Raw genomic sequence first — 26,710 nt, 5'->3', positions numbered from 1 at the left:
GGGGTATAAAACTAGGAAATACAGTTTTAAACACAATTTTATTCGCCGATGATCAGGCTATCATAGAAGAAACAGAAGATGGACTACAAATGGCATCCTTCAAACTACAGAACATAATGACAGAATACAACTTGAATATATCTACTACGAAGACAAAATCAATGGCCTTTTTAGGGAAAAATCCACTTAGGTGCAAAATTATTATAAATAATAAAATAATCGAACAAGTATCCAACTTCCAATATTTAGGGTCGAATGTGACATATAACCAAAACGAAGATATAAATATGAAAGTTCATAAATTTGGGAGAATATGCGGAACCAGACACTTACGACAGAAAACTACAAAAGAAACGCAACTGAAACTTTATAAAGTAGTAGCCACACCAGTCCTGATGTATGGATGCAAAAATTGGACCTTAAATAGGAAAGATAAGAGGAAAATAGAGACTTCGGAAATGAAATTCCTAAGAGCAGTTGCAGGGACTACCCTCCTAGATCACAGAAAGAACACTGATATCAGAACAGAGCTGAATATATTTAACATGGACAACAGAGTGGAACAACAGAAGAGAAAATGGCATGACCACATAATTAGAATGGATGAAATGCGACTTCCCAAAATAATGCTAAATTATAAGCCCAAAGGACGTAGAGATGTTGGGCGCCCAAGAACAAGATGGACTGACGATATTCCCTGAGGACGGAACAGGTCTGAAGGCCTAAACCTGAAAGTTGATGATGATGATGATGATGATTATTATTATTATTATTATTATTATTATTATTATTATTATTATTATTATTATTATTATTATGGTCCTTATTCCAGCTACCTATAAACTAGAATGAAGTTGCCTCATTCGAAGTATATGTGACGTCACAGCGCAGGTATAGGTACGTTCGTATACAAAATAGTTACGCATCCTCTGCCCTATTCCCCTAGAAAGTCAAAACCGGGACGCAGTCATAGTGAGTAGTCTTATCGATCACTGCTCTTACTAGTCGTATTATTTAAATAACTACATCTTTGTGGCTGATTGAAGATTCGTTGCAGAGGTAAAATGCCTTAGGTAAGACGATCAAGCGTGCAATACTGCAGTGCATAATTGAGGACATCTGAACTAATATTTTCACTGTCAATAGAGACAACATTACATAGGCTATAAAATGTGTAAAACAAACGTAAAAGTGACAAAAAAACAGTACACTAAAAGACACTGCAATACCAAAAGGCACAGAAATTATGATGAACATATTCCAAACGTACCAGTACCGTCAAGATCTGAAAATTATGAAGATATTAACTCCACGTTTAGCATGGAGTTGTGTAGCCTACCATGATGTTCAGTGCCAACATTCCAATTAATAAATTAAGTAATCTGCATTTTAAGGAATTTTTAGAAAGGTACGTATAAAATTAGTGAGTTTTCAGTGAAGAACATGCAGTATCCTACTCAAACACTAAAAAATATCAGACAATATCTTGTACTACGCTACATCATGCACCAATAACGTCATGTGCTATTGGAATAATTTCTGGCAATATAAAATCATTTCAAGTGACATCTGCATATGTTCAAGTTCCGTTATTCACTGCAAAGATCACGGCGAAAATGAACATCACGGCTCAAGCATGTGTTTACTAGTATAGCTTCAGAATGTCGGGATTTGGCTGTACTCCATGGACACGCAGCGACGACCTGTTTGTTTATATCCTTATCCGTTGCATTACCTGTGTTCGGCGTACTATATACCCAATGTGTCTTTAACTTCAGTCTTTATGTAGCTGGAATACGAAGCCTTATTATTATTATTATTATTATTATTATTATTATTATTATTATTATTATTATTATTATTATTATTATTATTATTATTATATTTATCGTCATCACCATCAATACCTGGAAGACCGACCATACGTGAGCTTAGGGCAAAAAAATTGTATATTTTGCATTGATAATTGAAAAGATTGTCACAAAATTAAAATTATCGGCATTAATAATATGGAAAGATTGAGAAACTAATTAATTAAGAATCGAAGATGAAAGTCAGGGTTTTTTTAATTAACTTGTACTGAGAATGCTCGAAACAAAATTATAACATTCCTTCCTGAACATAAAATATAAAACACACAAAATATATGATAAATTATTATAACAGATTTAATATACACATTGTACAAAGTGAGTATATTGTACAAAGTTCTTTGTCACTCGTCTTCAGCATAGTACGACAGCGGCAGTGTTCTGAGTGTGCACTCAAAGAGATGATATAGCGGGCAATGCAGTCCACAGATTACACACGCACAGTCACTGGACATCTGGTGAAAGCCTTTTCTATTACAGATGTGGTAGTGAAAACCATGGATTGCTCCCCTTGTGTAATGGTGACGTAGCTCGAAATTGGCTGCTTTCCATTCCTCGTTGTTCATCGCTGGGGTGCGGAAAAATGCTGGATCAATTTCTGCTGTTTTCTGGCGTCGTTCGACTAAAAACCTGTACCGGCTGGGGTTGGTGTCAAGTTGTAAGTGGCCAGTAGATCTTATATGAAGGACGTTGTTCCTGCCAGTATACAAGTCGGGATGGAGCGAACTTCGAGCTGCAGAGTGTTCTTTTTATATATCTGGTCTTAGCCCTGTCCAAAGTTTTAAGGTTTTGGTAACTCAGGTACGACCATATTATCTCAATAGCGTATGATGCTACTAGTGCGACTTTGAGCTTGAATAATGCAGTTGAGTTTCCGAGTGATAGGGACTTGAGTTTTCGTATCCCCATTGTGGCTTTTATTGCCGCGACTCTTCTATCCTCAATATGCCTGATGAACGTGACTCTGGTTACTTGTAAGGTCACCCCTAGGTATTTGAAATATTTGAATATTTCAAGACTTTGATTTTCGCAGATAAATTCGTCTTTTGATGATAACTTTCTACCTCTGCGAAACATCATTATTTTCGTTTTGCTCTGGTATATCTCCATGTCGTTATCCTGGGACCATACCACTAGATTGTTGAGTGCTTATTGGAGTGAGGTCCTATTGTTACTTAACACGGTGTTTCTCAAACTTTTTTGAAATGAGGACCACCTTTTTAAGTCAGAACAGTTCCGCGGATCACCTTACTATTCTTCCCTTCGAAAGCAAATTTATAATTTTTGTAGCATATTCTAAAATATAATTAAGTGTAATACTTTTGCAATTGAGACAGGGGAATCAAAACCCACTAACTCTAATTTTTGACAAAATTGAGTTCTGGGCTGGATGATGCTTTTTAATTTGTCCCGCATGCTTGGAAGGCAAGAATACACTAATATCGACATTCATCTGCATTCTGGGGCCTGTTTTAAAACTCGTGGAAGTCAGAACTCCACTTACTCCATGGAATAAGAGAGTTTTTGCATTCCAAGCTTAATTTCCCGATAGGTGGCAACACTATCGCTCAACCAGCTGAGTAAAGTGATACGATACGGTATTCAGAATGTCACAAAAATCTATGAAAGCACAAGGAGAACCAGGGTAGCACAAACAAAACCAGGGAAACACCGCATTTGATCTTCCAGATAGGTATTGTAGGTGCTAGGCCCAGAAGATCAGTTTTTCAGCCTCATAAAGAACATCAAGAAAACAAATGTAATAAACAGCAGCGACGGTCTTCTTGAATCGGCAGACATCACACAAACGAATGGTGTTTACAAGGGACCCTCTGAGTCCGATAATGTTCAGTCTGGTTACTCACCATGTGGTTCAGAGGGTAGCAACTGAAGATGTGAAACTGTATCTATATGCAGATGATATGGTTGTGTTAAGTCAGCGTTCTCAAACTATGGTCCACGGACCACCTGTGGTCCTCGAGTTCTGTCCTTGTGGTCCTTCAAAAGTCTGCTAGTTCTTGTGCTTGCCTGGTTCTCGCTATGCTCCCCTGGTTCTCCTCATGTTCCCCTGATTCTCCTCGTGTTTACCTCGTTCTCCATGTGTTCGCTTTATTCGCCTTGGATTCTTTTTTATTGTTCAACATACCTTTCATCCTCGCCATTTCTAAGATAACCATACCGGGCACTGGGTGATCGCCGGGAAAATCTCTCTCAAAGCTAGTCCAACAAACGGGAGATCTTCTATTAGAATTACGTGCTACAAAATTACTCTGGAACTGTATCCATATAACATTACCGATTTGAAAGCTTTATACCCCAGGAACCTGTACAGTGGAATACATTTTTAACTAGTTTTTCATTCCGCAAATGACACCTTTCTACATCCACAATTAGTTTTTGTTTTCTCTTCTTGGGACGAGGTATGGCTATCCTTGTATCGACGAGTGAACAGTGAAAATAGTATGTACAATCACCAGAATATCAAAGACTCGTATATGAAAGTCCATTATATGATCTACTCGTATAATGTGGTTCTCGATTAACATGAGAAGTAACTTCACAATGTACTCTGTAACTGTTTATGTGAGTAAATAAAGCAGTAGGGAGGAACGTTGAGGCTGTAAAAATACACAAGAGCACTTTTTATAACATATGAAAAGGAAAACTCAGTAAAGGAGAGGAAGATGAGAGGCCATCAAACGCGGAGATTCCTGGAAAGAAAGTGAGCGTATGAAAAGCAAATTTTTATTCATTCCAGGAATATAATTATCCCTGGATACATTACCATTATTATTATTACAGGCGGAAAACATAATCCTACAGGACGAAGACTTTGGTTTAATCTTACAGCCGTCAATTTGTGTGACAGCCGACCTTCCTTTAACAAATCGAGAATGACGAAAAGACACAAATTATACCATTATACTTTTTACGTGTTTTTTCTGTTCCCAGTTCTCACTATCATGTTGCCATGATTTTTTCAAAACTTACATAAATGAAATTATTTACTACACACCCAAATAAGAAGGTAAACTTCCGTTTACTGAATTTCATGCAAATTAATTCTTTATAATACCAAAAAAAATAAGATATGCAACTTCATTTACACACAGACAAGTCGGCATTAATGATCTACATTTTTACAGGAGCTTTTAAAGCTGTTATCACTTAATAGCAGTATTATCCAGGTATCAGGGTGATCGATGTGTGCACAAGCATCAAAAGTAAAACAAAGAAGCGGCAATTGACATATGGTGGTACCTCTGCACGAGTATACCGTTGTGTATCAGCGCTCCAATGTACAATATTATTTATGGGACAAAGATATGGCAGCAAATAATATTCATAAAGAAATGCTGCCTGTCTAGTTAAGCATTACTAGTCATGTCAATCTGTCTACAAATTGCTTGTAGAAGTTCTCTGATGGGCGAAGAAGTATAGTGTAACTGTTTATATTTCTTATTTTGGAATTATCACTGGAATGAATAAGATCAGTGATTAACGTTTCCGGCATTTGAACAGGAGACAGGCGCAACAATCTAGAGTAACTTAAGTTGAGCTCTCTGAACACGATACTCATTAGTATTATGTATGGGACAAATACAGGGCTATTCATAAGTCCTTGAAACATTTTAAAAATTAATAACTACTAAACTACACAACGAATAACAAATTACTTCAAGTTTTGTTACATACCTCACATATGCTATGTGTCTACCTTTGCTAATACTGAAGACATCCATGCGGTAATCCAGCTCGCATCATACATGCTCCACATGTGACGGTTGACCAGAGCCATGACAGCTGTAATCCGGTGGCGAAGTTCCTGGAGATCAACGAGGAGCGGAGGCACATAGACAATATCCTTCACAAACCCCTCACAAGAGAAAGTCACACGGAATTAAATCCGGTGATCGAGGTGGCCACTTCATTAACGCGTCATCTTCTCGTCATGTGCGTCCGATCCATCTCTTTAGCAAATTTTGATTAAGATACTCTCGCACATTGTTGTGATAGTGACAGGGAGATCCATTTTCTTGAAAGATGTAATCATTGCTGTCTTCTTTCATCTGAGGTATCACCCAGTTTTGTAACATATCTGAGTAAATCATCCCAGTGATGGTGGGCTCTACAAAGAAAAATACACCTTCTCTTTCTAAATCACACAGAAGACAGAAGGTGAGTCTCGTACATACTCTATCACTGCGCGGGAATTTTCAGTCCCTCATATGCGCACATTGTGCCGATTCACTTTTCCGGAGAGATGAAAAGTTGCTTCGTCGCAATGAGCAAGTCAGTGGAATCGACTACTTTATATCTTTGACCAGGTCCTTGCATATTTCAATATACAAAACGATTGCTCACGTTTAGTAAGCATCATTTTGCTACTACTGCCATCCAGCGATAAATAATGGTAACTAAGTGCGGGCTTTTCTTATAAAAAAAAACTTGGAGAGTTTCTCTCTCTATCGGCATACCACTTATCATGATCTGTTGCATACTTTATTTGTTATTAAACTTCAAAATGTCTCACGGACTTATGAATAACCCTGTATAATTTTATTACATACAAATTTCGGAAGTCTGTTTCTAATGATATGACCTATTAGTCGTCGGGGTTTACCTATCTTCACAAATCACAGAATCAGTTCATTCAATTTGTACGTAGGCCTATTACTTTCGCTATACTAATATGAAGGTAAAATACTTACAATAGTCATAGAAAATAATTTTCTGATTTCAACAAAATGAACATTTCTGTGTTTTTTTTTTTTTTTTTTTCAGAAAGTTCATTTTCTTGGAAATATCAGACTTCGCTGCATGATCTTGTACTGTATAACTTAGAGTAGTTAATGTAAATTGCTTCACTCATAATTTAAACTTCGTCATCCAGTCATCAGCTCTTGTTTTTTTAGTCGTTCATTTAACGACGCTGTATCAAATACTAGTTTATTTACCGTCGATGTAATTGAAGCTAGCCAAGTGGTATTTGGGAAAGTGAGGCCGGGTGTTTGATTAGTGATTACCTGATATTCGCCCTAGAGTTGGGGAACATCCCGAAAAACTCTAACCAGGTTATCAACCCTGGGGCTTCCAGTTCCTTTCCCGCTGCGTGTTTATAAAAATCAAGTGGTTCCATCCCATATTTTTCATTAATTAATGGAATTCTGTCCTCTTTGTTTGGACTGCCCGCCCAGCTGACAATAAAATTAAGTCTTCCCACGTGTGGATACATCCCGCTGATAACATCTTTTGGGATCTCATCCACTTCAGTTGTCAGTTCTGAAGCATAGAATCTTAGAGAAAAAGATAAACCTGTGCAGAGTGAATCTTAAGTAATGTCATTAAATTCAGGGGGTTATTCTTTGAGATATTTCAAACGAAAAAGTTTAATACAATTTTGCTCGTTTTTGCTTCCTTTTTGAGATAAAAATTTGTTTTATATGAAATATGTCGTAGCGTGTTTTGGGGAAGACATTGATTTAATTCCCAATATGTTCATTTAATTGAAGAGAGAACTGTATTATGATAATATATTATTGAAGAAATTTTAGTTTTGGCCCTTAAATGTGCAGAAATTTGATGCGAACAAATGTAACATTCTAAAATTCCTTTACAGAACCAAAAGTTACATTTATTCCGATCAAATTTCTGTACATTTAATTCTTTCAATAATTTATTATCATAATATAGCGCTTCCTTAAATTGGCTGAGCATATTGGGAATTAAATCAATGACTTTTCCAAAACACTCTATGAAATGTTTCATATAAAACAACTATTTCAAAAGGGAAGCAAAAACGAGCAAAACTGTATTAAACTTTTCTGTTTGAAATATCTCAAAGAATAACCTTCTGAAATTAATGAAATTACGTACAGTTCACTCTGTATTATGTATTTGATGACTAAGAAATTGGGCACTACCTAAAGTTGACTTTTAGATTGCCGTTTCTTGATTCTAAAATATTCTCTAGTAGGCCCTACATTAGCGGTGATCAAAACTCGAACGGCAGTGATTACACGCGAGAGACAGTCTAAGAAGCAAGGAGACGGGGGGAGGTACATGGCATGAAAATTACAACCAGTGGTGGTTCGTGCACTAACACTGAGTTCCTTATCAACTCGGCGAATAAAAATGGCAAGTTTTGCTGTACTGGTAATTTCATTACTGTCATCAAGGACCAATAAAAAAATATAAACATTTTCTTGTTTGTTTGTTTTTTTAAATATTCCTAATGAACACAATCAGAAATTTCCTTAATTCTCTTCTGGATATTTAGTCGAGAAATGCGCAGTTTTTTTTTTTCAAAATTAATTAACAACTTTCATTGGACAAATTATTTCAGTCACCTTAATCATTAAGATGTTATAAAACTCTCCTTCGTTGGAACTTAAGAGAACGAGCTATTTCGTTCGCCACTAGATAGCTGGCTTCCTTACATTTGTCATCTTTCTCTTCATGACTATGATTTAAGGCTGACTTCAGTTCTTGGAGTTTAATAGCTCGTTTCATTACTACACTAGCATGTAATATTCAATCATTTTCTCTATATTATTATTATTATTATTATTATTATTATTATCATTATTATTATTATTATTATTATTATTATTATTATTATTATTATTAAATTAATAACTAGCAAATAACTGATAATAGTCATCAAAAGATTAAAAAAGTAACTAAAATGGAGATATGGCATAGTAATTATTTTATCATTCAAGAGAAGATGTAGGTCTGTATATTGAGGCACGTATATAAGAATTATGGTAACACTTGCTGATAAATAATAATAATATCAATAATAATAATAATAATAATAATAATAATACCTGTTATGCCTGTGTATTCAGAGTAATGCCCTGTGATGTTGCTTCTATATACTACTACTAATTGAACCGTTGAGCAAAGCAACATATTACATTTTCTCCGACAGAACAGCGAATAAAATTCCTCTTCGCATTCTGTACGAAACCTTCTGTTCCTGCTCGAGGAGACAGAGGGTTTGTAGAGCGACATGGTACCGACACTGCTTACAATCAGTACGCGACCGAGACGAGGAGTAATGTACAGGAAACTCCCCTTACCAGTATGAATGTCTTTGATTACACGATGTGATTACGATACCCGGTTTGGTCACCGCTGCACTACATAGTCAGTTGCAGGCAGTCCTAAGTCTGCAAAATGGAACAGAAAACGTTGTTTGCATAGGGGTGGAATTCCAACACTACTCTTTATATCTCGGGATGGAACTCAACCATGCTCTATAGAATTCCTGGACGAACTCCACCTGAGAACTGACCAAGGGACGGAACTCGTACAGTCCAGTCAGCCTAAGCTGATATCAAACTCACGCCTGAGATTAGACTGGATCAGTAGGCAAACTAGTTTACCGCCTGAGCTATTCCGGTGGCTCTCAGCTTCTGTTGAGTACAGGTCATACATATGGTCACTTGCGGTGGAGTTTCATAAGAGTCTGGTTGAAATCGTGGCGCAATAAATTTCATTTTGAGTGGACATGGTCGGTACTGAGGTTTCCCCAGGGTACTCTAGCTTATCTTATCGCTTCACAATTTCTACATACTTCACAGTTATCATTGGTACAGACAACGAGAAATTACCGCTCCGTATAATCCTGTCACGAATAGACTCCATAGGGTAGTACAGCGAAAGGAACGGGACAACGCAATCGTGTTAATTTTTAGGATTGTGGCTATTATTATTTATACACTGAAGAGTGTGGTAAAATTGTTGTCTTTCAATAAGAAATATTGGTCCACACCTGTGGAGTAACGGTTAGGGCGTCTGGTCGTGAAACCAGGTAACCCTGGTTCGATTCCCGGTCGGGCCAAGTTACCTGGCTGAGGATTTTTCCGGGGGTTTCATTCAACCTAATATGAGCAAATGCTGGGTAACTTTCGGTGTTGGACCACTGTCTCGTTTCACCGGTATTATCACCTTCAGCTCATTCAGACGCTAAATAACCTAAGATGTTGATAAAGCGTCGTAAAATAACCTAAAATAAAAAAAAAATAACATTATTTGTGTATACTATAACTTTAAGACGAATTTAGGCCTGCATAAACTTTACGTACAGTCTTAGAAAAACTTTTATCACACAGATAGGCCTACTTTATAAATCCCAGAAAGGAGGCAGTGCGCATGATCAGAGGACGAGTGACTTGGTTCACAAGAGGAGGACTAAAGGTACGGTCACACGTATAGTCGGAGGCACCGATTTTGGCAGATGACCTCGATGAAATTTCCAGTAGGCGAGCCTATATTGTTTGTATAAGCTGCGAGAATGACATGCGATAACATTCTGAGTCGTTCATATTTTCATAACAGCAGCTCATATCAATTATCCTTATTATGAAACACACCACGGTACAGTCCTGCTCAAAGACTACCTTTAATAAATGTAAATGACTTCCGTTCGCAATGATTTTACAATACGTCTCCTACATTTTCTAAATTAAATTAATTCTTAATTAAAAGGAAAAAGCATTCCATTGCGCATATATAATATATAATCCTACCCTTACCAGATCAATATACAAGATTTGTCCAGTAATAATCTAGGGATCGTCTACTGGTGGTGCGACAATTCAAGTTAATAAAATTACGATTCTTCTTAATAATCAAAATATAATTTGGTTAATTGGGTAAAATTGCATACTGCGGAAGTTAGATTTATATAAGAGTATAATAAATAGGATTGTAATGGATATTACAAGGGCAATAATTTCTTCACACGCACATTTGAATAGAACAGAGAAGAAAGCATTTTAAAATATTCGAAATCGTACAAAATATCGGACAAACCAATTTTCCCTGCACAAATTGCACCAATTGAAAAATGTAATTACCATTCACAATAAATACTGTATTTTATGGATTCTAAAAAGTTGTTTATTAATCTAGAGGTATTGGCTGATGACTATACTAAATTCCAGCACAACATTCATTCAGAATATGTAGAAATTACACTTTGGATTTTAATAAATGTATAGGCCTACTATCAAAAGGTGTTACATACCTCCTTAAATACTGTACATGTGTTACCTGTGCGATATCCGATGTTTAATATTTTTAAATATAATTCATAGTACTGAAACTGCTATATTGAATTCGCACAAATTGTATTATTCGTAATTTTCGTCTCGAAACCCCCTAAGATATCTAATTTAAATTTTCACCCATTTTTGCCCCACTCCACCACTTTAGGGACAAAGTCTGACTAAATAATACCTTATTCGTACTCTGTGATTACAAAGACCCCCAGATATCGACTTTCATCGAGATCGGATGACATGAGATTTCTCACTCCCTTCTGCCTTTTCATCAGTACCATAAGATATGGTATTTAAAAAAAATCTAAGAATGTTTAACCAATATTGTAGAGAGTAACCTTCATTTTAAATTTTACGTCTATAGTTAAATATAGTTTAGTGAATTTTTAAAATCGTCGACTTCTTTCTCTCTCATCTCTGCTCGGGGGGGGGGGGAACTGAAGTTAATTCAAGGGAGTAGCCTACATGAAATTGAATTTTTTTACTTTCCTTATACATTTTAGAAACAATTCTGAGAGATGAGATGAATAGTCTAACCCAATTTTATGAGTGAATCTTTGTTTTAAATTTAAAGGCTGCACGTCTGCTGGTTAAAAAAAAATAAATCGGTATAATTACTTTGATCATTACTGCCTTCCATTTTCCATCCCTTAATGTTCGTATTTCGTAAAACCCAGTCTTATCTATTGACTAAGGATTAACATATTTCCATATACATACATATTTCCATATATATATAGCAGATTATATTTCCATTTCGTACAATATTCTGGTCACGAGACATAATCATATACTTTGTATTTTCGGGATTTACTACCAAACCTATCGCTTTATTTGCTTCAAGTAAAATTTCCGTGTTTTCCCTAATCGTTTGTGGAGTTTTTCCTAACATATTCACGTCATCTGCATAGACAAAAAGCTGATGTAACCCGTTCAATTCCAAACCCTCTCTGTTATCCTGGACTTTCCTAATGGCATACTCTAGAGCAAAGTTAAAAAGTAAAGGTGATAGTGCATCTCCTTGCTTTAGCCCGCAGTGAATTGAAAAAGCATCAGATAGAAACTGACCTATACGGACTCTGCTGTAAGTTTCATTGAGACAAATTTTAATTAATTGAACAAGTTTCTTGGGAATACCAAAGACACATATAGACTACTGTAATATTTGTTTAGTTTTTGGAGGTGTCTGTCCAGAGTGCACAAATACTCGGGCGTGCATGTTTACTCTTATGTCCTACCCATTCCACTGCGACAGAGATAACAGCCGATCTTGCAGCGGTGAGGACTAGCTCTCCAGTTCACAATAAGAAAATCCATCTGCCAAAATCCCTGGCGCGACCTATAACTACTTTTGCTGCGCAAATTTTGTACTGAAGCTGCAAAAGTTGCGTGTCATGTTCACACGTAAGCCAAAAGTAGCGCGCTGCACGCTACTTTTCGTGTTGCGCAACCCGAGTGCTGCAAAAGTTGCAACTGGAGGTTGCGAGTCTGTTCACACACAAGGCGCTACTTTTGCAGCCGCAGTCATGCTGCAGGTTTCCATCTCCGTATTGACTTCTCAATATACATTTTGTGGTTATGTTCGCATTATTAAGAAACTCATGCGAAAGCTTCCTTATCTATTATTTGCTTTTCTGTCGTATCTAGTATTCAGAAATTGACATTATTTTTACTATAAAGCTTTTAAAAAGGCGTATATACTTAAATGATAACCAACAGCATATTCACGTAATCAATGTTGGCAACCCTCCTGTTTGAAACTACGCTACGAAAAATTAAAAAATGAATTAGCCTATATCGTCACTGTGTTGTGCATTTAATAACTGTTACAAAAAATTTATTTTCATCACATCTAACATTAAAATATATCCAAACAATAAAAGTATCATTGGCATATTTGGGTGGCAACACTGGTCGCAACCGCAGCAAAAGTTTCAACAAAACCGATATCAAAAATGCTACAGCTGCAACTCTGAGAACCCTGTTCACACGTCGCTACTTCTAAGCTGCTCGCAGCATGGAAAAGTAGCGGGCAGCAGGTTTGGCAGCCGCTATTTTTCGGGTTGCACCGTTGTTCACACGTCGCAGTACGAGAGTTGCGCAGTTTTTTGCACTGCAGTGCTGCAAAAGTAGCGACGTGTGCCCGTACCTAAGTGAGGTATTGTACTTTCGCTCGGAGAAAAACCAGGGGGTGGGGACTGAAGGTAGAGTGACACACAAGGTCACACAAGTTACTGCTGTTTCCTTCCTTCCACGCAGAGGTAAACACCACATGATTTCCAGTTTTGTAACGACTTGAAGTGCACGTAGTTTGCATTATCTGTTTAGTTTTCTTAGTGTACATTAAAATTAGTGAAATATGTGGCGACCATGGGACTCTGTTGAAGAGAGTGAACAACATAGTGATGACGACAATAATTGTAATGTTCGTACTTCTCCTGTTGGAAGAGATCATTCATTAGAAAGACAAGCTGCACATATTATAAAAATGTATACGTATTTGTCAGTGAAGGAGAAGGCAAATGTGATTCACTAATGCAAAAATTGATCGCGCTACGGTGTTTCAAGATCATTAGTGAAGAAAATAATTTCTATCAATATAACCGAGTATAATACTCCTGAAAAGAAAACTCAGACTGCATTACAAACAGTTACGAATTCAAGAAACTTGATGATTTCGGACGTGATATAATACAACGCACCATTTATGTATGTTACAACAACCACATATTCCCTACATTGGACATCATTTTAAATGCAGTGCAAAAAAAGACGCAAGGCACAGATTGCAAATTGTTGTACTGGTAAAGAAAATATATATGACTCAATTGTTGTAGGTTATACTACACTGAAATTTGTGAAATTTACAAATTTTATGATATTAACTGCATATGAGAATGAAACTATTAATATATGACTCAAATAAATATACTTTTTATCATATTTATAAAATGGGTCTGAGAGACCCAACCATGCAGTTACATAACTTTTCATGATCCGTTCACTGACTGGTTAATAATAATAATAATAATAATAATAATAATAATAATAATAATAATAATAATAATAAATATGAATAATGACAATAACAATACTAACAAAAATTATAACAATAATAATAGTCTAACAAGAATGACAAATATTATTAGTGAAAATAAATATAGTTCGCAAGTGGGACGTTTAAGTAACGTACTCTAGTAGATGTTGCAACGCTACTTTCTTAGTCGCGTGTCGATCGAGTAGTGTAACAACCACTGCTTCAGTAACTTACTCACTTATTACACACCTTCCCCTGTTTATTCTCCGAGCGAACGTACAATAATAAAATTAGTTTTGTTTCGTTGTATGTATGATCATGCGCACTGTCCCCTTCCTAGGACTTCAAATTCTCTGTGCGACAACACGTTTTTAGGAATGTACTTTTTCTAAGATTGTACTTAGAATTAACAATAAAGATTATGATTTTGTAACACATAAAAAAATTAATTGACATCAGTATCCTGCATTTATTTTATGGCGTCCTTTCGACGTATAATAAATCTTTTCCCGCACACAGTATGGACACCCGTTCCGGGATTGATCCATGGTGAAAGAAAAATCGCAGAATATCAAATATTTACTGTAACAAGGGTATCAAGGCTATGAGCCGCAGCTGAATGCTATTGTTGGTTAGGCCATGTATCAATGTATAGAATAGCTCCAGACTGTTGGCACTTGCCTCCGAGAAACAAATAAACTGGCAGGAAAGAACGGTTAAGGATGGAAGTAGTCCTCTTTTTCCAGCAGAAGACGGTGAGAAGGAAGTGGGAAGGAGTGGGAGTTTGTAATATTGTGACAGAAAACATAGTTCCCTAAACTTGACGTATAATTTCAAATTGTAAAATTTATTTTGTTTCATACGTGTAGCATTAATGAAATAAATAACAAAAGAACAATAATTATTACAAAATCATATTGCTATAATATAAATTTAGATATAACTGATATATTTCGTCGGGTAGTAACACAGCATGAGATGCTACTGCACAGCACAACTACGTACTAACGCATACCCCCCTGTCTATCCCAGAAAGTAAACCGTTCCTGAGGAAGACGAAAATAGGTTAGTGAGAGGCTCAGAGATGGACTCTCGCTTGCATGATCATGTCCAATGTTTCTACCTTCCCTCGCTAAGTGCGAGAGGGCGCCGAAGTTACGTCCTATAAAAAAAACCGTGCCCCTCGGCCTCTATCAGTCATATTTTAGCATCAAGAGCAGTTACGGTTCTGTGTGATTTGTAATCGCTAGTTCTGCAATACTTAGACAAAGGCATGTACGATACAGTTTGAGTGAACTACGTGAAAAATTTCTTGGGAGCTGGGTCTAATTTCGGAATTTGGTCTCATATTATAAAAAGAAAATGTATTACATGCCCTTAATTAATTACTTCTCTTATCATAGATTCATACTGTCCATTTTTAAACCGAAACAATAATAAAACGTTGAAGCCAACGCAACTGTAGTTTTATTTCCGAAACTGTGTGACATATTCTAAGAGCCGGTGTGTCCCTGGTGCAGCGTACAATTTTATTTCCGAAGTTTTTCGTGGCTGTAAGGCGAATCCTCGCCCTCATTTCGCTAAATTCCATCTCACTTTCGCTAATTCCATCCTTCAGATAGTATTTGGTAGAGCGTCGTTAACAGACTAATAAATTCTAATACTGTTCCCTTCTTTGCGAGAATTGATATTTAAATGAAAAAAGGCTAAATGTTAAATAATATTAGTGGTTTACAATGGGATTCTATACATAATTCCTCCCCTCCATATTCAGCATAATAATGAATGAATAATTTAAGTCACACAGAGTTTGTGTGCACTCTAAGTTGGGTTTCTGGCGTCTTGTCAGACCAGTTTAGTTGTGTGGATATAAAGGGAAAAATTGTGACGGTGTCGTGTATGGTTCCTGGGTAGCTCAGTCGGTAGAGCATTCGTGCTCTAAGCGAAGGGTCCCGGGATCGATACCCAGCCCAAAAACAATTTTTCCCTTGAAATTATTCAAGTCTGCTTCACAGGGAGCTATTACCTGAAAGTCTGATTTACATAATAATAATAATAATAATAATAATAATAATAATAATAATAATAATAATAATAATAATGAAAGATTTCTTCAGAAATTAACTAAAGAACTTCAAGGAAGGTTTACAATTTTAGGAGTGCTCATTTGTCAATTTCTAAAATCCCTGTTCTTGAAATCCTTCTCCTCGGATGAGGAAAAATTCATCACAATCTGCCCTTCGAGTAGAAGCTATTCTGTATAATTGTACAATTTATTTTGATAAATGATTTTCCCTTTCCCACAAAATACACAGCGTATAACAAAAAAGTCCTGTTAAAACTTTAGAAAAACATTCAATATATGCAGAGGATGAAAATGTGTTATAAAACATAGATCCGGAAACGCTTTAATTCCTTGTGAGAGCTCTTTTAATAAACCCTGCTTACAGTGATGCTGAAACTGATCAGAAAGAGAAAAAGGAATTGGTGGTTCATTTCTTGAGAAGAAAGTGCCTTCTGAAGGATGCACTGGAAGGAATGGTAAACGGAAGAAAAGTTCGGGGTAGAAGAAGATTTCAAATGATAGAAGACATTAAGATATATGGATCATATGAGGAGACAAAGAAGAAGGCAGGAAAGAGGAAAGACTGGAGAATGCTGGGTTTGCAGTGAAAGACTACCCTTAGGCAGAACACTATGAATGAATGAATGAATGAATGAATGAATGAATGAATACAATGCATCATGCGAAAGCTATTTTATTTTTGCGATCACAGCTATCGTGTACATTATACCCTATAAGAGAACACTGAACACCAGAGCTGTGGGAAACACAGAAAAACAGATTGTACGGTACATAGCGCCACTCCATTTGTAATAAACATCTTAACTAAAGATAAACCAGAGCGTCTACATACTACTCTGCAAGGCGAACTCCCAACTTGACCTTGTAAGTCAGGGCGCTGCAATCGACCAGGTGACTGTTTATGTTACGATACAATGACGTCACAACGTTGTTAATGCACATATTTTCTGCGTCAGAAGTTCGCTTTACCGGATAGCAGTAAACTGATCGTTCTGGTTTTGGGTTGTTACACGATAGGTGTGATGACATCCGACACTACTGCGTGTTCAGTTCAAAGTGTGTCATGGCTCGCTGTATGCCGTCATGTGGCTAGCCGATGAGCCTAGAGAATTCAATCTTCCTACACTTCCGCAAAGGCGTATTACCTATGTGCCAGAGAAGTTGCCTGGCAAGTACGGCGTTCATTCTGAAAGCTACTTGCCGATACGCACGGTAACGCCGGTAGTGGCTGGAATGTGAACTGTTTGGAAACACGTACTTAGGTGAGTTTTTTTCTTACTGTCGGGATATGGGAAGAGGGTTAAGACGATTACTTACGTATTTGTTGACATTAACTTGGACGGTCAACATGGACACGGAGATCCACACCTGTGGAGTAACGGTCAGCGCGTCTGGCCGCGAAACCAGGTGGCCCGGGTTCGATTCCCGGCCGGGGAAAATTGCTTGGTTGAGGTTTTTTCCGGGGTTTTCCCTCAACCCAATATGAGCAAATGCTGGGTAACTTTCGGTGCTGGACCCCGGACTCATTTCACCGGCATTATCACCTCCATCTCATTCAGATGCTAAATAACCAAAGATGTTGATAAAGCGTCGTAAAATAACTTACAGTAACCTGGACACGGAGCATTTGATTTGTGTTGTGGAATGTTGCCGTATGCAACCGTTGATAACAAATAGGCCTACTCTGCGTACGACTTGCCCGCGCAAAACAGTTCGAAAGAGGTTATGGTAACACACAGACCGTACAGGCCGCCATCTGTTGCTACGACGTTCAAGTTATACCGTACACGTTCTCAAGTTCAGATTGAACGCCTTTATTAATAGGCAACTTCTCTGACATAAAAGCTGAAACTCGCTTCAAATCGCTGACTCACAACAGTGACGTCATGACACACTTTGAAATGAACACCCAGTATATTGCGCAACATATAATGTAAGCAGAGTTCTAGAAGAAGAGGTATAACAAGAAACTAAAGCGTTTCTGGACCCGTGTTTCCTTTCCATCCTTTACATGTGAGGAATATGTACCTAATGTTTTGACATACTTTTTTTTTACACCCTGTTTAGTTTTATTTTTAAATTCATATACTACGCAATAAAATAATGAAACAAATTTCTTCCGATTGATTTGAATTGTACAATCGTGCTTTTTTATCTTAAAGTAACTTGTACAGGGTCCGGCGTTTGGTTCTGACGAGTTTCAACATGCTCTTGTAAGGAGACTGTAAGATTTAAAAATTAAAAAATAACAGTGTGTAGTTTTAATAATGCAATTTATTGGAATGTCTTCATCTTTTTGAAATTACACATTTCAAGTGATCCCCTTGGTATCTTATGACCTGTTGTAATCTTACACGAAAATTGTTCATAATACTTTGCAATAAACCTCGGGTTTCGTTTATTTCTTGTACTTCAGCCTGTATCCTGTTCTTCAGATCCTGGATAGAGTGTGGTCTGGTTTGAAACACTCTTGCTTTGAAGTGTCCCCACAAAAAGAAGTTAGGAGCTGTTAGATCTGGGGATCGAGCCGGCCAATTGATATCTCTTCCTAGGAAGAAATTTCTCATCAATCGCTGTGTGTCCCTGGCAGTACGGGCCTTGTGCAATATCCGACGAATTGTCCTGTCAGATATGCGCAAAGCCGTGGCATGTAGCACTGCAGATCATGATGGACTTCGTTGCACAATCAATCTCACTCCTTGGATATTTTCTTGAGTACGAACATAACGCCTACTACCATGAAAAGAAGGTTGTAAAGTGCCTCTGGTATTAAACATGTTACCAACTCATTATTGTTTTCCTCGAAGGAATTCTACCGTGTCTCTGAACATTGAACTCACGGCGAAATCGACGTTGTGTTTGATCAACGGTTTTACTTTCAATATAAACTGATAGCACAACAATGCGTACATTAACTGGCCAAGCATCCATGATTAACAAAATTGCATGTGGAAGTTCATATTGCCTTGACAACATTTCATTTTTCCTATTCTCATTTCATTTTACAGCTCTACCAAACTAATCAGAACAAACTGCCGAACCCTGCATTAAGATTTTGATAAAAAATATTAATTCACGTGCATCCTTTGCGGATTCTGGAATGAATCTCAGAGCGACCCGTGGTATGAGTCAGGACCGATTGCATCAGAGTGACTTGAGATATGGAACCAAGCAGTATTTAGTTTTGTACTTAAGGACAATGCTATAGACGGATAAAAATACCATTTATCTACGAGTAAATTACGAGAATTACAAGATCCAGTTTTTGAGAGTAGTAGCGAAAATTTCACACGTGCCAAGAAATAAGAAGCAAAATACCGTCACAACCGGCACTAAGATGTGTAGCCGAGGGTAAAAGGATTCAGAACAGACGTAATATGTCGATAGTCAAACGAAAACGAGAGTACAGGGTCTGGTTGAAGGCCGCACTCGAGAGGAAATTTTCCTTCTATTGTTAATGTTTTGTTTTTATTATCAACAGAGAAATTAAATAGAGACCACAATGTGTTTCATTACTTTTAGTAGCACATAATAATTCTGTGTTTGAAAGCTTGCAAGTTATGTTCCGTGATGTTATTTTTAATAGTTATGTTCTCTGCGCGGTGGGGCAATCTCTCTTACATTCATAGCGACACATAAGATAAGTTCGCGTTTGAAGAGAGAAAACATTAATTTCCGGTATTAATTTGTAAATGATGATGATGATGATGATGATGATGATGATGATGATGATGATGTGATTCGAGAACAGTTTGAACTGCTGTTTATTTAATTCATTTTGTATAGCAAGGAACTTAGAATAATAATTTAAAAGAAAAGTTTATGTGGAAATAAAACCTATTATTTTATTAACGTAATAATATTATTTTTGTATAAATTTAAATCCTAACAAAGTTATAGGACTTTGAAATATCCTCTAAATTCTGAAAAAAAAAAATATATATATATGTATATATATATGTATATATATGTATATATATATATATATATATATATATATATATATATTATACAGGGTGATTCACGAGGATTTACCGTCCTTTACGGAGCTTATTTCCGAAGACATTCTGAGCAAAAAATGTCATATAAAAAAGGGACCTATTCTCAATATTTACAGAGTTACGTTTCGTTATTGGAACGCATTGCTGTGAACGCGTGATCTTGGTCAGCGTGCAGTCAGCAGCCAGCGCGAGCGCTACGGAAATCAAAGATATCCGTATGCAGTTACGTAGCGCGACGAGTGCCGTTCACAAGCGTGCGGCCAAGTGTACTCAAGCGGACAGCGACATTTTTTTAATGTGTTGTAAACTCTCCAGGACTGTAAATTAGGATACAAAATTGAACTGCAATTAATTAAGTCGGTGAAGTGGTGTGATTTGTAATAATTTTTGTATTCCTGGTGTTGTGGAAGAGAAGGCCTGATGGCCTTAACTACACCAGAATAAATAAATAAATAAATAATAATAATAATAATAATAAAATAAGAATAATGCAATTTTCTAGTTAAAAATGGAAAAAAGATGTCTGTACGAAGCAACTAAGGAGTTCACAACCCATTTTTAGCTTCATGATACTTGCCAATTAAAGAAATGATACTTCTGAATGGTTAATTCTGTATTTTTACTATTCTTTTACCTTCAAACTAAAGAAAACACGTATTTTACAAACAACTTTAAATTAGTGTAACTCTGAAAATATTGAGAATAGGAACTATGTTTATATGACATTTTTTGCTCAGAATGTCTTCAGAAATAATCTCCGTAAAGGACGGTTAATCCTCGTGAATTACTCTGTATAATATACTGTAAATGGTTCATATTAGACCAGGCATGGTAGTAGACTACTGTAGGGCATGCGATGTACACGTTTGCCTGCTGATCCGCAGCTGCCCTCAGATATGGGTCCCATTCCCACTTAGCTGATTACTTACTTGGATATTTGCAACTGTAAGCCAAATGTCAGTTAACTCTATGGCGAATCTTCGGCCTAACCTCCCAAGATATCTCGATATCACGAATTTCATCGACGCTAAATAACCTAGTAGTTGATGAAACGTTGTTAAATAACCATAAAACCATATGTTAATGTGTGTGAGCGGCTTTTTGCAGAGCGGCGCGCGTGGGCAAGTCGTCAATCATCTCGCAGTTCCTATACGATAAGTTCCTGGCGCGCTACCGGGAAACAGTCGAGGAGCTGCATCGCGGCGAGTACGAGCTGCAGGACGGCGCCTCTCTCACGCTGGACATCCTGGACACGTCGGGCGCCTACCAGTTCCCAGCCATGCGCGCACTCTCCATATCCACGGGCGATGCGTTCATCCTCGTGTACTCCATCGACGACGCTGAGACCTGGGAAGAAGTGCGCCGGCTCAGGGACCAGGTGTGTTCGCTTTTACTGTTATTATCCGCTTCCCGTTTCTTAAGCCGGTTCCCACGGTGTTTGTTTTCTGCTGGCCAGCAAGCTTGATGCTTTGATGGGTACGCTTCTGCTCTCGTGTTTGTTACTGTGTTGGTTACCGTTCGCACGCAGCTGGCTGTTTTCACAGTTCAAATTGGAAAATCATCTGCTGCTTCATCAGTTGCCAATACTCATGATGAAAAAGGAACTAAACCGTGAGTGAAGAACAACTAAAGTCCTACATTAACAATAGTAAATGTAATAAAGTAATTAAATCAGAAGTGTGAAACAGCTGAAGTCCGATATTTAATTGCTGTTTCTTAGAAACTAAGGAATACAGAAAAGAAAATAGTTGGAAAACAACAAACCCGGTTCCACCGGTGATATTATATTATCATTTTTGGTTCCAGCATGCAAACTAACACAAAAAATAGCAAGCAATTTAATCTTGAAATCCAGCATGATAGCTAACAAAGCAGTCACCAGGGAGCAGGATTTGCAGCAAGCAAGCACGCAGAACTGCCATCAGCGCTCCCAGCATGCAATACATCACAGAAACAAGCACCGTGAGAACCGGACTTTATTCCCATCTTTCTTCTTCTGCATCTTTTCCTCCTAATTTTGATAGTCACTACAGCAACCATCATTACCTCTGTTACTTCCATCATCATTATTACCATTACTGTTGTCTTTACTATCACCATCAATCATCAATCATCAATACCAACATCAATATCGCCATAAACGTACTGATGCGAAGAACCTAATACTGTTAACATTTGCACTGTTACCTTACCCTTGTGGTAATTTCTTTCTCACCTCTCTTCTCCTTTCACCTCTACCGCGCTACTGTCTGAGGTGGGGGAGGGTCTTAGGGGAAGAGATCATTTTGACTTCGGAATTCCTGAAGACCGTTTCGTCTATACCAGGATTTGTTCTTCCTTCATGCAACAAGTCCAAAACTATTTCGAATATTTTTGTAATAATTGTAATCATCATAATCATAATCATCATCATCATCATCATCATCATCATCAAAAGCTCCAAATATTAGTCCTTTTAAACCCTTCCGTTTTCATGGCTTTCTTCTTATCTTTCTGTAGGCGGCCTCTCTCTCTCTCTCTCTCTCTCTCTCTTCCCCTCACTTCTGTCGCTGAAGATTCGTTTCAGAAATCTGTCACTGTTCCATGTTCTAGATGTTCCAATAATTTTTGTTGACATTCTGTTACTTCATCTAGCAGAATGTATCCGTATGTGTTTAATTTTTGTATGGTGTCTTAATTTCTCATTCGCTCAGCTCATCTATTTCTCAAAATTAATATCAAGAAACTGATCTCTACTGTCTGTACACTTTTTTATTGTTGTGACAGCAACCAGTATTCAATTCCAAAAATACCTTTCGGTAATCAAATTATTTCTAAATATTATAAAGAGATCATATTCACTCGATTCCATGGAGTATGTAGGCTATACATAGCCACTGTTATAAATTCCACCGTTGCTATAGGGTGTTTCCGGGCTGATGTTACAAACTTTCAGGGATGATGGGGAAGGGCACATGTATCAATTTGAGATAAGGAACCCTGGTCCGGAAGTAACTGAGTCGAAAGTTATAAGCAAAAATAGTTGTGTGGAAATGGAATTGTAATTTGGCACCACGTGCCCTCCTTCCCTTAACCTTTGGAACAGTCGTGGAAAGATGGTATGGGCCGGATGTCTCCTAGGTAGGTACTTGGCCTGATACAATCTATGAGCTTGTCTACTGTTCCCATTGGCTCATCCGTATTCGAAAATCAGGTCTGCATATTCCGCTCTCGTGTACTCCTCCATTTCACTAGGACTGATCGACTGGACACTGCAACTTGTACACATAGCCTACACTGCTGTCTACAGACGTGCATATCAGGACCGACCATGTCCGTTACACATTACACTATCTGCATTGCTTTAGTGTAGTTTCCTGTCCCTACCCTTCAGACAGCGCACTGAACGGAATACTGTAAGTAGACAACGTAAACGTCAGATGAACACAGTATGTGTAAGATGTACAGATAAATACACATAAATAAGGTGTACAGAGGAATAAAATTATTTCGTTTCCACATAACTATTTTTGCTTGTAACTTTCGACTCGGTCATTTCCGGACCAGGGTTCCTCATCTCAAATTGATACATGTGCCCTTTCCCATCATCCCCGAAAGTTTGTAATACTAGCCCGGAAACACCCTGTATAACCATATTTTAAAACTAATAGCGCACTACTACCAAAATTTACCTTCATTGTCGTCATTATTTCATTAGAAGATATTTTATCGGTTGCTACCACAATCACACTCAAATCGTACAATTTGTTATCCATTGCTATTACTAACCCTCTTACATAATTTTATTTAACTATCTGTTCTTCCAAAAATTATCATCTTCACAAAAGTATTACATTTATAAACAAAAAATCTAGTAGTTGTACCGGAGGTACGTCAGCAACGTAGAATGTCTTGTAACAAATGAAACAGAGTTTGTCCATGTAGAACAGAGTTGGGATTGGGAATCGTACGGCTTCTATCGTTATGGTTCTGCACATACCCCTCCGCCATTTCTTGACTGCTTGTGAAATTAGCATTATTGCCTTTGATTTTTTAAATCAATCGATCTTCTTTAGTAATCAATCGGCTGCCTTTTCACAGCGCTGCCGCCACCGCTCTCGGCATCACTGAGTGGCCCCACATTCTGTTGGACGTTTTACTGTTTTCCTTTCGGCACACGAATCTTATAGAATTTTGAATACTTTATTTGTAAATTTTTGTACATTTTGAAATGGAGTCGGAATATTTTTTATTCATGTTTCCAAATTTTCACTATGTCACAATTACCCGTTACTTTTGCATTGTTGAAGATCTGTCCTTTACGAATCGTTTGAATGGTCAAACATGCTTGTAGCTCCTCCGGTCAGAGTTGCCAGATGTGGCTACTTGTCGCCATTCTGTCGCCTTTTATGATCCTTGTGGCGACGAAAATTTCCACTTGGCGACCTGGCTATTTTATGGCGTCTTTAATGTTAAAATTATAGAAATAATTTAAATAAAACATTTTTTTTTCACAAGACTGACTGTGATCCCTTGTACGTAATATTCTTCGGAACGTAAATATTTGTCAGTTATTGTATTCCCCTTAATTTTCGAAAGACGGCAGACTAACGTTCAAGGTTGCATAGAAAGCTTCTCAGGCAATGACACGGGAATCTGTGATTTACAACGATGTCTTTAATAATATAATTAAGTGAAATTAATGCTTATAAACATAATACATTAATGGATTAAATAAGTGGATTTTATTGCTTTTAGTTTAAGATACATGTAATCCATTTCTATGCTTTACTTCTAAACTTCGATAATTAATAGAAATGATGTTGAACAGTAAGCCGTTAATTAATAATAACGATTTACCGGATCTGTTAGCAGATTCTTTCACTTGGTTGCTTTCTTTAACTGTGATAACAATGTTTATGTAGAAGATGCTCAAATATGAGAGGTGCAGAAAGTATAACAAGGAGTAGGAGAAGCGGCCCTGGGCTAAAGATAATTGTAATTTAATTAAAATTATATATTCAAGCCTCAAAATTCGGTACCGGTATTTAGTCATAATTCAAAATCACTGCAATTTTTAAGAATGCACCATTAGGCTATAGACACACCTAATGCAGAAAATTAATATTTTCAGGCTGGCTCCAAGAAGCTACAGAAAAATTCGAATGAAGTAATTTGTAAAGTATGTAATACCCGTAAACAACCGAATACAGGTTGAACAAACAGCAAAATGCAAGTATCATAGCTGAACAATGCCACTTAATGATCCTGAATCTGTGTATTAAATAATATTCACAATAAAATTATTACAAATTTATTAGTGAACATGAATGATTATGTTCATAATTACACTGTAGGTTATTTTTAAGTTTGTTACTCCTTTCACTATCAACTTCAGAGATTATTGGCTACTTTCTGGCGCTTTGTAGGTGTATAGTTGGCGACATTGGTCTGGAATCATCTGGCAACCCTGCCTCCGGTTACTGAGTTACGATAGCCGGAATGGCGCGAAACGTGTGGTAATTTACACCTCGCTTTCGACCGCATTCCTATCTTACCTCACACGCGTAACCCCGATAAGTCATTCTCCTATCACAGCCCACGTATGTACTTTTTCGCCCTACTGCGCAATAACACTGCCGTTCGCCTCCGACTATTGCACGCCGAGCTATAATCATTTCAAATCTCACCATTTTCCCCATACTAGTTCCGCCGGCAGAGTGCCTCATATACGTACAAAAATGTATTATATAGTCAAAAACTCTGACGCATGGGTTGCGGGAAGAAAATCTGAATCAATAGAGTGTTTTTGTCCCAAATTGAAAGTTTCGGTACTTTTGTGTTTCAGATTTTGGACTCCAGGGGAATGCGTGTGCCCATCGTTGTAGTCGGCAACAAGATGGACCTCGCAGAGAACGGACGGCGTGCTGTACCCAGAGAAATCGCAGAAACAATCGCGCTATTCGACTGGGAATGCGGATATGTCGAGTGTTCGGCCAAGGACAACCTCAACATCATCGAAGTGTTCAAGGAGCTCCTCGTGCAGGCCAAGGTCCGCTACAACCTGAGCCCTGCTGTGCGCAGGCGCAGACAATCCCTGCCCAACTATGTCGGCGGAAGTGGTTCTACTAAGAATAAGCACATGCTCAAGAGGAACTCTTGTACCGTGGCTTGAACGCTTTTAGCTCGAGATGGCGAGTAAATCTGGTGCCACGTTGAATTTGGCAAAATTGTAACCTCTACGGGGAAGCAAGTACACCGTCATGACGGAAGGAAAAGTTGAGTAACAGATATGTAGGTTAGAATTACAAATGTAGAGTAGAAATGTTGTTGGTAAGATGACAATAATGGTTATAAGCCAATTGAGTAAAGAGATGGCGAAAGGAAGTCCATCACAGGGCCAAATAAATATGGCTAAGTACCAATAAAATTAAAAGTTTCAAAATACGGCCAGCGTTTTGAGATAAAGCGAAATACATAGGCTATTACAATGCCGTTTCAAATATAAGAAAGATTAAAGTTTAAAGCTTTAAGGTTGGTAAATACATGAAAGAATGGCAGTAAAATAATGCAATCTAATCGAATATCGAAAAATACGGAGATTACAAGTCTTTGAACATCTTAAAATTATTGTCAGAATATTTTGTTGGTTTTAAAATATT

The 26,710-nt window shown here is 37.4% G+C and overlaps 1 protein-coding gene across 1 annotated transcript in view; it reads left to right on the top strand.

The window, feature by feature from the left end:
* LOC138704836 (GTP-binding protein Rhes-like) overlaps nucleotides 1-26,362 on the top strand; it is a 377,948-nt gene extending 351,586 nt beyond the window's left edge. The window contains exons 3-4 of the mRNA XM_069833141.1: nucleotides 21,177-21,447; nucleotides 25,897-26,362. Of these exons, the coding sequence (XP_069689242.1) occupies nucleotides 21,177-21,447; nucleotides 25,897-26,223 (598 nt within the window). The 3' untranslated portion in view covers nucleotides 26,224-26,362. The remainder of the gene's footprint in view (nucleotides 1-21,176; nucleotides 21,448-25,896) is intronic.
* Nucleotides 26,363-26,710: the final 348 nt, after the last annotated feature.

This window comes from Periplaneta americana, chromosome 8, assembly GCF_040183065.1.
Source record: "Periplaneta americana isolate PAMFEO1 chromosome 8, P.americana_PAMFEO1_priV1, whole genome shotgun sequence".
Taxonomy (NCBI): Eukaryota; Metazoa; Arthropoda; class Insecta; order Blattodea; family Blattidae; genus Periplaneta; species Periplaneta americana.
Note: the sequence above shows the minus strand (reverse complement) of the source record. Positions and strands in the feature narration are given on the sequence as shown.